Raw genomic sequence first — 16,136 nt, 5'->3', positions numbered from 1 at the left:
CACACACACCCCCCACACACATTCCACACCGCCTCACCACACACACACCCACACATTCCCACCACCACACACACACCCCCCACACATCCCACACCCCCACACAAACACACCCCCACACATCCCACACCCCCACACAAACCACACACACATACCACTCACACACCACACATCACAAATATCCACACCCCCCCACACACACACCAGACACACACACCAGACACACACACCAGACACACACACCAGACACCCCACCCCACACACACCTCCCCCCCACACACCTCCCCCCCACACACCTCCCCCCCACACACCCATACAGACACCACACACACACCACACACACCCACACAGACACCACACACAGACACCACACACCACACCCAACCACACACACACACACCACACCCACACACATACATCCCACACCCACACGCCCCACACCCACCCCCCCACACCCCCACACACACAACACCCCCCCACACACAACCTCCCCCCACACACACACCACACACCCCCCCACACACACACCACACCCCCCCACACACACACACACCACCCCCCACCCCACACACACACACACCACCCCCCACCCCACACACACACACCACCCCCCACCCCACACACACACACCACCCCCCACACACACACACCACCCCCCACCCCACACACACACACACCACCCCCCACCCCACACACACCACCCCCCACCCCACACACACCACCCCCCACCCCACACACACACACCCCCCACCCCCCACACACACACCACCCACCCCCACACACACACACCACCCACCCCCACACACACACACCCCCACCCCCCCACACACACACCACCCAGCCCCCCCACACACACACACCACCCACCCCCCCCACACACACACCACCCACCCCCCCACACACACACCCCCCACCCCCCCACACACACAGCCCCCACACACACACCCCCCACCCCCCCACACACACACCACCCACCCCCCCCACACACACACCACCCACCCCCACACACACACCCCCCCCACCCACACACCACACCCCCCCCCACACACCACACCCCCCCCACACACCACCCACCCCCCCCCACACACCACCCACCCCCCCCACACACACACCACCCACCCCCCCCACACACACACCACCCACACCCCCCCCCACACACACCACCCACACCCCCCCCCACACACACCACCCACCCTCCCCCACACACACACCACCCATCCCCCCCCACACACACACCACCCACCCCCCCCACACACACACCACCCACACCCCCCCCCACACACCACCCACCCTCCCCCACACACACCCCCCACCCCCCCACACACACACCCCCCACCCCCCCCACACACACACCCCCCACCCCCCCACACACACACACCCCACCCCCCCACACACACACCACCCACCCCCCCCACACACACACACCCCACCTACACACCACCCACCCCCCCCACACACACACCACCCACCCCCCCCACACACACACCACCCACCCCCCCCACACACACACCACCCACACCCCCCCCACACACACCACCCACCCTCCCCCACACACACACCCACCCCACACACCCCCCCCACACCCACCCCCCCACACACACACCACCCACCCCCCCCACACACAACACCCACCCCCCCACACACACACCCCCCACCCCCCCACACACACCACTCACCCCCCCCACACACACCCCCCCCACCCCCCCACACACACACCCCCCACCCCCCCACACACACACCACCCACCCCCCACACACACACCCCCCACACACACACACACCACCCCCCCACACACACACCCCCCACCCACACACCACCCACCCCCCCACACACACCCCACCCCCCCCACACACACACCCCCCACCCCCCCACACACACACCCCCCACCCCCCCACACACACACCAACCAACCCCCCACACACACACCACCCACCCCCCCCACACACACACACCCCACCTACACACCACCCACCCCCCCCACACACACACCACCCACCCCCCCCACACACACACCACCCACCCCCCCCACACACACACCACCCACCCCCCCCACACACACACCACCCACCCCCCCCACACACACACCACCCACCCCCCCCACACACACACCACCCACACCCCCCCCCACACACACCACCCACCCTCCCCCACACACACACCCACCCCACACACCCCCCCCACACCCACCCCCCCACACACACACCACCCACCCCCCCCACACACAACACCCACCCCCCCACACACACACCCCCCACCCCCCCACACACACACCCCCCACCCCCCCACACACACCACTCACCCCCCCCACACACACACCCCCCACCCCCCCACACACACACCCCCCACCCCCCCACACACACACCACCCACCCCCCCACACACACACCCCCCACTCCCCCCACACACACACACACCACCCCCCCACACACACACCCCCCACCCACCCCACACACACACCCCCCACCCACACAACACCCACCCCCCCACACACACACCCCCCACCCCCCCACACACACACCACCCACCCCCCCCACACACACACCACCCACCCCCCCCCACACACACACCACCCACCCCCCCCACACACACACCACCCACCCCCCCCACACACACACCACCCACCCCCCCCACACACACCACCCACCCCCCCCACACACACACCACCCACACCCCCCACACACACACCACCCACACCCCCCACACACACACCACCCACACCCCCCACACACACACACCACCCACACCCCCCCCACACACACACCACCCACCCTCCCCCACACACACACCACACACCCTCCCCCACACACACACCACCACACACACACACCCACCCCACACCCACCCCCCCACACACGCACCCACACACACACCCACCCCCCCACACACACCCACCTCCCCCACACACACACCCACCCCCCCACACACACCCACCCCCCCACACACACACCCACCCCCCCACACACACACCCACCCCCCCACACACACACCCACCCCCCCACACACACCCACCCCCCCACACACACACCCACCCCCCCACACACACACCCACCCCCCCACACACACATCCACCCCCCCACACACACATCCACCTCCCCACACACACATCCACCCCCCCACACACACATCCACCCCCCCACACACACATCCACCCCCACACACACACATCCACCCTCCCACACACACATCCACCCCCCCACACACACACACAGCCCCCAGACACACACAGCCCCCACACACACACCCCCAACACACATCCCACACCCCCAACACACATCCCACACACACATCCCACACCCACACACACATCCCACACCCCCATCCCACACCCCCACCCCCCACACATCCCCATCCCCCACACACACACCCCCCACACACACACACCCCCCACACACATTCCACACCGCCTCACCACACACACACCCCCACACACACACCCACACATTCCCACCACCACACACACCCCCCACACATCCCACACCCCCACACAAACACACCCCCACACATCCCACACCCCCACACAAACACACCCCCCACACAAACCACACACACATACCACTCACACACCACACATCACAAATATCCACACCCCCCCACACACACACCAGACACACACACCAGACACACACACCAGACACCCCACCCCACACACACCTCCCCCCCCACACACCTCCCCCCCACACACCTCCCCCCCACACACCCATACAGACACCACACACACACCACACACACCCACACAGACACCACACACAGACACCACACACACACACACACCACACCCACACACATACATCCCACACCCACACTCCCCACACCCACACCCCCCACACACAACACCCCCCCACACACCACAACCTCCCCCCACACACACACCACACACCCCCCCACACACACACCACACCCCCCCACACACACACACACCACCCCCCACCCCACACACACACACACCACCCCCCACCCCACACACACACACACCACCCCCCACCCCACACACACACACCACCCCCCACCCCACACACACACACCACCCCCCACCCCACACACACACACCACCCACCCCCACACACACACACCACCCACCCCCCCACACACACCCCCCCCACACACACACCCCCCACCCCCCCACACACACACCCCCCACACACACACCCCCCACCCCCCCACACACACACCCCCCACACACACACCCCCCACCCCCCCACACACACACCACCCACCCCCCCCACACACACACACCCCACCCCCCCCACACACACACCCCCCACCCCCCCCACACACACACCCCCCACCCCCCCCACACACACACCCCCCACCCCCCCACACACACACACCCCCCACCCCCCCACACACACACCCCCCACCCCCCCACACACACACCCCACACACACACCCCCCACCCACACACCACCCAGCCCCCCCACACACACACACCACCCACCCCCCCACACACACACCCCCCACACACACACCCCCCACACACACACCCCCCACCCCCCCACACACACACCCCCCACCCCCCCACACACACACCCCCCACCCCCCACACACACACCACCCACCCCCCCCACACACACACCCCCCACCCACACACCACCCAGCCCCCCCACACACACACCACCCACCCCCCCCACACACACACCCCCCACCCCCCCACACACACACCACCCACCCCCCCCACCCACACACCCCCCACCCACACACCCCCCACCCCCCCACACACACACCACCCACACCACCCACACCCCCCCCACACACACACCACCCACCCTCCCCCACACACACACCACCACACACACACCACCACACACACACACCCCCCCCACACCCACCCCCCCACACACGCACCCACGCCCCCACACACACACCCACCCCCCCCACACACACCCACCCCCACCCACACACACATCCACCCCCCCACACACACCCACCCCCCCCACACACACATCCACCCCCCCCACACACACATCCACCCCCCCCACACACACCCACCCCCCCCACACACACACCCACCCCCCCCACACACACACCCACCCCCCCCACACACACATCCACCCCCCCACACTCACACCCACCCCCCCACTCTCACACCCACCCCCCCACACACACACCCACCCCCCACACACACATCCACCCCCCCACACACACATCCACCCCCCCCACACACACACCCACCCCCCCCCACACACACAGCCCCCAGACACACACAGTCCCCACACACACACCCCCAACACACATCCCACACCCCCAACACACATCCCACACACACATCCCACACCCCCACCACACACACATCCCCATCCCCCACACACACACCCCCCACACACACACCCCCCACACACATTCCACACCGCCTCACCACACACACACCCCCACACACACACCCACACATTCCCACCACCACACACACACACCCCCCACACATCCCACACCCCCACACAAACACACCCCCCACACATCCCACACCCCCACACATCCCACACCCCTACACAAACCACACACACATACCACTCACACACCACACATCACAAATATCCACACCCCCCCACACACACACACCAGACACACACACCACACACCCCACCCCACACACACCTCACCCCCCACACACCTCCCCACACACACCCATACAGACACCACACACACACACACCACACACACCCACACAGACACCACACACACAGACACCACACACCACACCCAACCACACACACACACACCACACCCACACACATACACCCCACACCCACACTCCCCACACCCACCCCCCCACACCCCCACACACACAACACCCCCCACACACCACAAACCCCCCCCACACACACACCACACCCACCCCACACACACACACCACACCCCCCCACACACACACACCACACCCCCCCACACACACACACACCACACCCCCCCCACACACACACCACACCCCCCCACACACACACCACCCACCCCCCCACACACACACCACCCACCCCCCCACACACACACCACCCACCCCCCCACCCACACACCACCCACCCCCCCACACACACACCACCCACCCCCCCACACACACCACCCACCCCCCCACACACACACCCCCACCCCCCCTCACACACACCCCCCACCCCCCCACACACACACCCCCCATCCCCCACACACACACCACCCACCCCCCCCCACACACACACCACCCACCCCCCCCACACACACACCACCCCCCCCACACACACACACACCACCCCCCCCACACACACACACCCCCCACACACACACCCCCCACGCCCCCCACACACACACCACCCACCCCCCCACACACACACCCCCCACCCCCCCCACACACACACCCCCCCCACACACACACCACCCACCCCCCCCACACACCCCCCAACCCCCCCACACACACACCCCCCACCCCCCCCACACACCCCCCCCACCCCCCCCACACACACACCACCCACCCCCCCACACACCCCCCCCACCCCCCCCACACACACACCACCCACCCCCCCCACACACACACCACCCACCCCCCCACACACACACCACCCACCCCCCCCACACACACACACCACACACACCCCCCACACACACACACCACCCACCCTCCCCCACACACACACCACCACACACACACACCCACCCCACACACCCCCCCACACACGCACCCACGCCCCCACACACACACCCACCCCCCCACACACACCCACCCCCCCACACACACCCACCTCCCCCACACACACATCCACCCCCCCACACACACACCCACCCCCCCACACACACACACCCCCCCACACACACACCCACCCACACACACACCCACCCCCCCACACACACCCACCCCCCCACACACACCCACCCCCCACACACACACCCACCCCCCCACACACACACCCACCCCCCCACACACACACCCACCCCCCCACACACACACCCACCCCCCCACACACACACCCACCCCCCCACACACACATCCACCCCCCCACACACACACCCACCCCCCCACACACACACCCACCCCCCCACACACACACCCACCCCCCCACACACACACACAGCCCCCCACACACACACACAGCCCCCCACACACACACACAGCCCCCAGACACACACAGCCCCCACACACACACCCCCAACACACATCCCACACCCCCAACACACATCCCACACACACATCCCACACCCACACACACATCCCACACCCCCACCCCCCACACATCCCCATCCCCCACACACACACCCCCCACACACACACACCCCCCACACACATTCCACACCGCCTCACCACACACACACCCCCACACACACACCCACACATTCCCACCACCACACACACACCCCCCACACATCCCACACCCCCACACAAACACCCCCCCACACATCCCACACACCCACACAAACCACACACACATACCACTCACACACCACACATCACAAATATCCACACCCCCCCACACACACACCAGACACACACACCAGACACACACACCAGACACCCCACCCCACACACACCTCCCCCCCACACACCTCCCCCCCACACACCTCCCCCCCACACACCCATACAGACACCACACACACACCACACACACCCACACAGACACCACACACAGACACCACACACCACACCCAACCACACACACACACACCACACCCACACACATACATCCCACACCCACACGCCCCACACCCCCCCACCCACCCCCCACAACCACACACACACAACACCCCCCCACACACAACCTCCCCCCACACACACACCACACACCCCCCCACACACACACCACACCCCCCCACACACACACACACCACCCCCCACCCCACACACACACACACCACCCCCCACCCCACACACACACACCACCCCCCACCCCACACACACACACCACCCCCCCACACACACACACCACCCCCCACCCCACACACACACACCACCCCCCCACCCCACACACACACCCCCCACCCCACACACACCACCCCCCACCCCACACACACACACACCCCACCCCCCACACACACACCACCCACCCCCCACACACACACCACCCACCCCCCCACACACACCCCCCACCCCCCCACACACACACCCCCCACCCCCCCACACACACACCACCCAGCCCCCCCACACACACACCACCCACCCCCCCCACACCCACACACCACCCACCCCCCCACACCACACCCCCCACCAACCCCACACACACACCCCCACCCCCCCACACACACCCCCCACCACACACACACCCCCACCCCCCCACACACACACCCCCCACACACACACCCCCACCCCCCACACACACACCCCCCACACACACACCCCCCACCCCCCCACACACACACCCCCCACACACACACCCCCCACCCCCACACACACACACCCCCCACCCCCCCACACACACACCCCCACACACACACCCCCCACCCCCCCACACACACACCCCCCACACACACACCCCCCACCCCCCCACACACACACCCCCCACACACACACCCCCCACCCCCCCACACACACACACCCCACACACACACCCCCCACCCCCCCACACACACACACCCCACACACACACCCCCCACCCCCCCACACACACACACCCCCCACACACACACCCCCCACACACACACCCCCCACACACACACCCCCCACCCCCCCACACACACACCCCCCACACACACACCCCCCACCCCCCCACACACACACACCCCCCACACACACACCCCCCACCCCCCCACACACACACACCCCCCACACACACACCCCCCACACACACACCCCCCACCCCCCCACACACACACCCCCCACCATCCCACACACACACCCCCCACCCCCCCACACACACACCCCCCACCCCCCCCACACACACACCACCCACCCCCCCCACACACACACCACCCACCCCCCCCACACACACACCACCCACCCCCCCCACACACACACCACCCACCCCCCCCACACACACACCACCCACCCCCCCCACCACACACACCACCCACCCCCCCCACACACACACCACCCACCCCCCCCACACACACCACCCACCCCCCCCACACACACCCCCCCCCACACACCACCCAGCCCCCCCACACACACACCACCCACCCCCCCCACACACACACCCCCCACCCCCCCCACACACACACCCCCCACCCCCCCACACACACACCCCCCACCCCCCCACACACACACCCCCCACCCCCCCACACACACACCCCCCACCCCCCCACACACACACCCCCCACCCCCCCACACACACACCCCCCACCCCTCCACACACACACCCCCCACCCCTCCACACACACACCCCCCACCCCTCCACACACACACCCCCCACCCCTCCACACACACACACCCCCCACCCCTCCACACACACACCCCCCACCCCTCCACACACACACCCCCCACCCCTCCACACACACACCCCCCACCCCTCCACACACACACCACCCACCCCCCCCACACACACACCACCCACCCCCCCCACACACACACCACCCACCCACACACCCCCCACCCCCCCACACACACACCCCCCACCCCCCCACACACACACCACCCACACCACCCACACCCCCCCACACACACACCACCCACCCTCCCCCACACACACACCACCACACACACACCACCACACACACACACCCCCCACACCCACCCCCCCACACACGCACCCACGCCCCCACACACACACCCACCCCCCCCACACACACCCACCCCCCCCACACACACATCCACCCCCCACACACACATCCACCCCCCACACACACCCACCCCCCCACACACACACCCACCCCCCCCACACACACCCACCCCCCCCACACACCCACCCCCCCCACACACCCACCCCCCCCACACACACACCCACCCCCCCCACACACACATCCACCCCCCCACACACACATCCACCCCCCCACACTCACACATCCACCCCCCCACACTCACACATCCACCCCCCCACACTCACACATCCACCCCCCACACTCACACCCACCCCCCCACACTCACACCCACCCCCCCACACTAACACCCACCCCCCCACACAAACACCCACCCCCCCACACAAACACCCACCCCCCCACACACACACCCACCCCCCCACACACACATCCACCCCCCCACACACATACCCACCCCCCCACACACACACCCACCCCCCCACACACACAGCCCCCAGACACACACAGTCCCCACACACACACCCCCAACACACATCCCACACCCCCAACACACATCCCACACACACATCCCACACCCCCACCACACACACCCCCACCACACACACATCCCCATCCCCCACACACACACCCCCCACACACACACACCCCCCACACACATTCCACACCGCCTCACCACACACACACCCCCACACACACACCCACACATTCCCACCACCACACACACACACCCCCCACACATCCCACACCCCCACACAAACACACCCCCCACACATCCCACACCCCCCACACAAACACACCCCCACACATCCCACACCCCTACACAAACCACACACACATACCACTCACACACCACACATCACAAATATCCACACCCCCCCACACACACACACCAGACACACACACCACACACCCCACCCCACACACACCTCCCCCCCCACACACCTCCCCCCCACACACCACCCCACACACACCCATACAGACACCACACACACACACACCACACACACCCACACAGACACCACACACACAGACACCACACACCACACCCAAACACATACACCCCACACCCACACTCCCCACACCCACCCCCCCACACCCCCACACACACAACACCCCCCACACACCACAAACCCCCCCCACACACACACCACACCCCCCCCACACACACACACCACACACCCCCCCACACACACACCACACCCCCCCACACACACACCACACCCCCCCCCACACACACACACACCACACCCCCCCCACACACACACACACCACACCCCCCCCACACACACACACACCACACCCCCCACACACACACACCACACACCCCCCACACACACACACCACACACCCCCCCACACACACACACCACACACCCCCCCACACACACACACCACACACCCCCCCACACACACACACCACACACCCCCCCACACACACACCACACCCCCCCACACACACACACCACACCCCCCCCACACACACACACCACACCCCCCCCACACACACACACCACACCCCCCCCACACACACACACCACACACCCCCCCCACACACACACACCACACCCCCCCCACACACACACACCACACCCCCCCCCACACACACACCACACCCCCCCCACACACCACACCCACACACCACACCCACACACACACACACACACACCACACCCACACACACACACCACACCCACACACACACCACACCACACCCACACACACACCCACACCCACACACACACCACACCCACACACACCACACCCACACAAATAAATCACATCCACTGGCTCCCCTTTGTCTAACTTGTTTGTTATCTCCTTAAAGAATTCTAACAGATTGGTCATGTATGACCACTTCCAAGTATTCCATAATCTCGCCATTAACAATGGACTCTAAAGTCTTGCTAACAACCAAAGTCAACCTAGCCAGTGTATAATTTCCTGTCTTCTGTCTCCCTTCTTAAACAGGAGTGTTACATCACCCATTTTCACAATGTCTCCGTAATCTCAGCTTCTTTCTTCAGCACTCTGGGGTGTAGTCTATCTGATCCAGGTGACCTTCAGACCTTTCAATTTCCCCAGTATCTTCTCCTTAGTGATGGCCTCTACTCACCTCCACCCCCTGACTCTTTTGAAGTCCTGGTATGCTGCTGATGTCTTCCACCTTGAAGACTGATACAAAGTACTAATTAGTTCCTCCACTATTTCTTTGATCCCCATTAATACTACCCCAGCTTCATTTTCTAGTGGTCCAATGTCCAACTTTGCCTCTCTCTTCTGTTCCATACATCTAATTAAAATTTATGCAATTTTCATTTTTATTACAAGCTAGCTTACTCTTAAATTTCATTTTCTCCCCACTTATTGTTCTTCTCATTATCATCTGTTGGTTTTTAAAGACTTCCCAAATCTTTCTTCCCACTAATCCTCACCACATCATATGCTTTTCCTTTTACTTTTATGCTGTCCCTGGCTACCCTTGTCAGCTATGGTTTTCTCATCCTCCCCTTAAGTGTGTTTCATCTGCATTGGGATGAATTTCTGCTGTGCCTCCCGAAATACCCAGAAAGTCCTGTCACTGCTGCTCCACTGTCTTCCCTGCTAGGCTCCCCTTTCAATCAACACTGTTTAATTCCTCCTTCATTTCTTTGTAGCTGCCTAACTCAATTATAATACTGTTAGATTTGGTTCCAGCTTTTCCCTCTAAAATTACAGCATGAATTTTATCATATTATTGACACTGCACCTTGGGATTCATTTAGCTTAAACTCCCGAATCAATTCTGCCTCATTACACAATACCAAATCCAGAATTGCCTGTCCCCTAGTGGGGTCTACCACAAGTTCCAAAAAAAAAACTCACAAACGTTCCACAAATATCTTTTCTGCAGATCCACTACCTGATTTCCAAGTCCAACTTTAATTTTTCCATAATTTTCCATGCAATTAAAACACTAATTAGCTTAAATAATTGCACCCCCATCCCCAATCCTTGTACAGTGACGCTCTCTCTTTCGGGAGGGGACAACAATACTTATTCTCTCCCCCACCTCTTCAATGCCCAAACCACCTGGCTCCTGGGCACTCACCATCTCCATAGCAACGCAAAGGACCCACAGTAAATCGGGCCTCAGAGCCGGAACGGTTTGTGTCACCAACAACAACTTTTGTGACTGGTAGGTCCTCCCTGTACCTGAGCAAACCTCGGTCAGTCTTCCTAAGGAAGATGGAGAGGGTTGTCAGAGAGAACATGGTGGTGGTGGGCAGTGATAGAACATGGGAGTTAGGGGAATAGAGACAGATCAAGGGGTATAGGGAACTGGGGATGTGGTGAATGGATGACACAGACCTAAATCAATAAACAAAAATGAGGTATTTTCAACACAAACAGGATTGTTCACCACCCGGTAGTGACAGCAGTCACACAGCTAACTCACCACTGTCTGTAGTCTGCGTCACAATTACAGAAATACTTGGGGTCAGTGCAGCTCTTCTCCATCCCACAGGCACATCTTTGACTCCCAGGAGTCGCACCTCCCCAATAGAAATGTTTCTCAAATCCACGGCCCAGCCACCAGGAGAAAGGCAGCCCAGCTAGCAGGAGAAATCACAGAGACAGGCGGATATATCACAGAGACACAGGCAGAGACATGCCAAGAGATAGGCGAAGACATTGCTGAGAGATAGGTAGAGGAACCATGGAGTAGGGGAGACAGGTGGAGGAATTATGGGTGGGAGGGGAACAGTCTGAGGAATGAGAGAAAGAGAGAGAGAGAGAGAGAAAAAAACCAGGCAGTGATATCACAGAGGGACAGGTGAAGGTACCTAAGAAGGACAGAACTACCACAATTACAGGTAGTTCTGGGATAGTGCATGTTTCGGCAGCTTGATATGGCTATAACATCACTGAACAATTAGGGAACAGTATTTTGGATAACGCTTACTTCTGTTGACAATAGTGCAATTCCAGCGGGGATCAGTTCATGTGCTTCATTCTGTGCATGCACCGGTGCTCTTACTATTCTATGCATGCACAATGTCAGCTGCCAACAGAGCTGCTTTCTTACATTTTTTAAAACATACTGTGTTAGATTCAGTGTTGTTTTATTAATAAATATGATTTCAACCTTCATTCAGGCTATGCTATACTTTGTGTTAGATTTTTGGGTGGTTTTTGAGTGATTGAGTGTTTTTTTCCTGTCTGCCCCTAACCTCTCTTTTCCCATAGGCCCCATTATTTATATAAAGTGAGGTTTCACTGGAATGCAACTACAGCATTATAGGAGAATTACTTGTAGTGCTCTCAGACAGGCCAATATGTACCTGTCACCATGCCTATAGATCAGACAGAGCAGATCTTAAACCGATCTCTCTCTATTAACCACATGGACCTCCAGGACAGACTGTGTTGAACACACAAGTGAAGTTACTGTTTGCCAAGTTCTCTTGTACTCACATGGACTGTTGAGGAGACGGGACCTATAGCAGGAGAAGGAGATACTCTGTTCACAATACTCAGCTGCTAGAGTTATTGCAGAAATCTCTTCCTCTGTGTTGTTGTAATATTTGATCTGTCCCACAAAAGGCTGATCTAAGGTCGAACCAGTTACTTTGACCTCTTGCTGCTGTTGGTGGTAAACAATTGTCCAGGCTTTATGTTCTGAGAACAGAAGGTCAATGAGTGAGATCTCAGCTTCTCATCTGCAATCCCCATCCCTATCACCATCCCCCTCCACCACTCCCCTGCCACCACCATCCTCCTCACCCCTTGTGATTCCCCCTACCCCATCGCATTCCCCTTCTCCATCGCAATCTTGCTCCCCTTCCCATTGTAAACCCCCCCTCAACTGTTCCTTTCCTCCCCAATGATCCCCCTCTCCCTCCCTGGGGTAAAAGTTCAACAGAGGCCAGTAATGCCCCACACTCGGCTGACAGTGCAGTGATGCCCCACACTGGGGTAACAGTGCAGCAGAGGCCAGCAAAGACAAGAAGTAGGATATTGCTGGAGCAGAATGATCCCTGTGCTGGTCTGGTGAAACATGAGAAATACCTGTCATTCTGCAGTGAACAGTGAAGGGTCTGGAAGGACCACTCCCATCAGGGTCGATAGTGTAGTTCCCAGATGTTCGCACGCCCAGTTTTCTATACCCATCACATGACTCAGGATAGAAGGCTAGCACAGAATTGCAAGAAGAGTGTGGGAGGGTGATGAAGACAGAAGGAGGAGGAATGATTGGGGAGGAAAAACAGAATCACAGTCATTGATTTACTCCAGACATCAACACAGCTGCATCTGCAATAGCTACTGTACATTAGCAATAGCTACTGTAGTTAACTGTGCAGAATCCCACTTCATTCAGGGTACAGCTCACTCACTGTGTATCTGATTTTATTCAGTTACATTTTTTTAATCGAGACACATAGAAAGTGGAGCAGGAGTAGGCCATTCAGTCCTTCAAGCCTGGTCCGCCATTCAATATCATTGTGGCTGATCATCCATCTCAGTCCCCTCGGCCCACTCTCTTCCATACCCTTTGATCCCTTTAGTCCCAAGAACTATATCTAATTCCTTTTTGGAAGAAGTTAATGTTTTGGCTTCACCTGCTTTCTGTGCTAGTGAACGTGTGGAATTTACCACTCTCTGGGTGAAGACATTTCTCCTCATCCCAGCTCTATAAAGCCTACCCCACATTCTTAAACTATGACTCCAAGTTCTGGGTTCCCTTGTCATTGGGAACATCCTTCCTGCATTCACCTTGTCTAACCCTTAGAATTAGAATTCTATAGATTCCAAGAGATCTCCCTTCATTCTCCTAAGCTCCAGTGAATATAGCCCTAACCAATCCAGTCGCTCTTCACGCATCCCAGACTCAGTCAGATAAACTTTCATTGCACAACTTCCATTGCCAGAACACACTTCCTCAGATAAGAAGAGCAAATCTGCACTTGATACTCTCTGTATAGTCTCACTAAGGCACTATACGTTTGCAGTAAGATATCCCTGTTTCCCTCTCAATAGGAAGGCCATCACACCATTTCCCTTCTTCACTATAGAACAGGGAGAGAGAGGAGTTGAACATCTAGCCACAGTGATAGCACAGGAGGAGGGTTTTGGATACCTGGATAATTGGGGCTCATTCTGTGGTAGGTGGGACCTCTACAAACAGGATGGTCTATACCTGAACCAAAGGAGTACCAATATGCTGGGGGGGGGGAATTTGCTAATGCTCTTCGGGAGGGTTTAAACTAATTCAGCAGGGGGATGTGAATCTAAATTGTAGCTCCACTGTCCAGGAGGTTGAGAGTAGTGACAACTGAATTAAGCTTTCAAGGTCATAAGAGTGCACAGCAAGCCGGAAGGTGGTTTTGACGTGTGTCTACTTTAATGTCAGGAGCAGCCAGAATAAGGTGGGTGAACTTGCAGAAGGGGTTGGTACCTGGGACTTTGATGTTGTGGCCATTTCAGAGAGATGGATAGAGCAGCGACAAGAATGGTTGTT

The 16,136-nt window shown here is 60.4% G+C and overlaps 1 protein-coding gene across 5 annotated transcripts in view; it reads right to left on the bottom strand.

The window, feature by feature from the left end:
• Positions 1-16,136, bottom strand: part of cntnap1 (contactin associated protein 1) — a 91,855-nt gene that overhangs the window by 34,846 nt on the left and 40,873 nt on the right. For 4 of the 5 annotated variants that reach the window (XM_087977687.1, XM_087977688.1, XM_087977690.1 and 1 more), the window contains 4 exons: positions 14,687-14,809; positions 14,093-14,296; positions 13,074-13,230; positions 12,726-12,853 (listed from right to left, as the gene is read on the bottom strand). In XM_087977687.1, coding sequence (XP_087833813.1) covers positions 12,726-12,853; positions 13,074-13,230; positions 14,093-14,296; positions 14,687-14,809 — 612 coding nt within the window. The remainder of the gene's footprint in view (positions 1-12,725; positions 12,854-13,073; positions 13,231-14,092; positions 14,297-14,686; positions 14,810-16,136) is intronic. The other variant, XM_087977689.1, reaches the window with a different exon arrangement.

The sequence above is a fragment of the Chiloscyllium plagiosum genome, unplaced genomic scaffold (assembly GCF_037043375.1).
Source record: "Chiloscyllium plagiosum isolate Xiang-an unplaced genomic scaffold, Cpla_swu_hap1 HiC_scaffold_32, whole genome shotgun sequence".
In the NCBI taxonomy this organism is placed as follows: Eukaryota; Metazoa; Chordata; class Chondrichthyes; order Orectolobiformes; family Hemiscylliidae; genus Chiloscyllium; species Chiloscyllium plagiosum.
The sequence above is the reverse complement of the archived record's forward strand: the minus strand, read 5'-3'. Positions and strand labels throughout refer to the sequence as shown.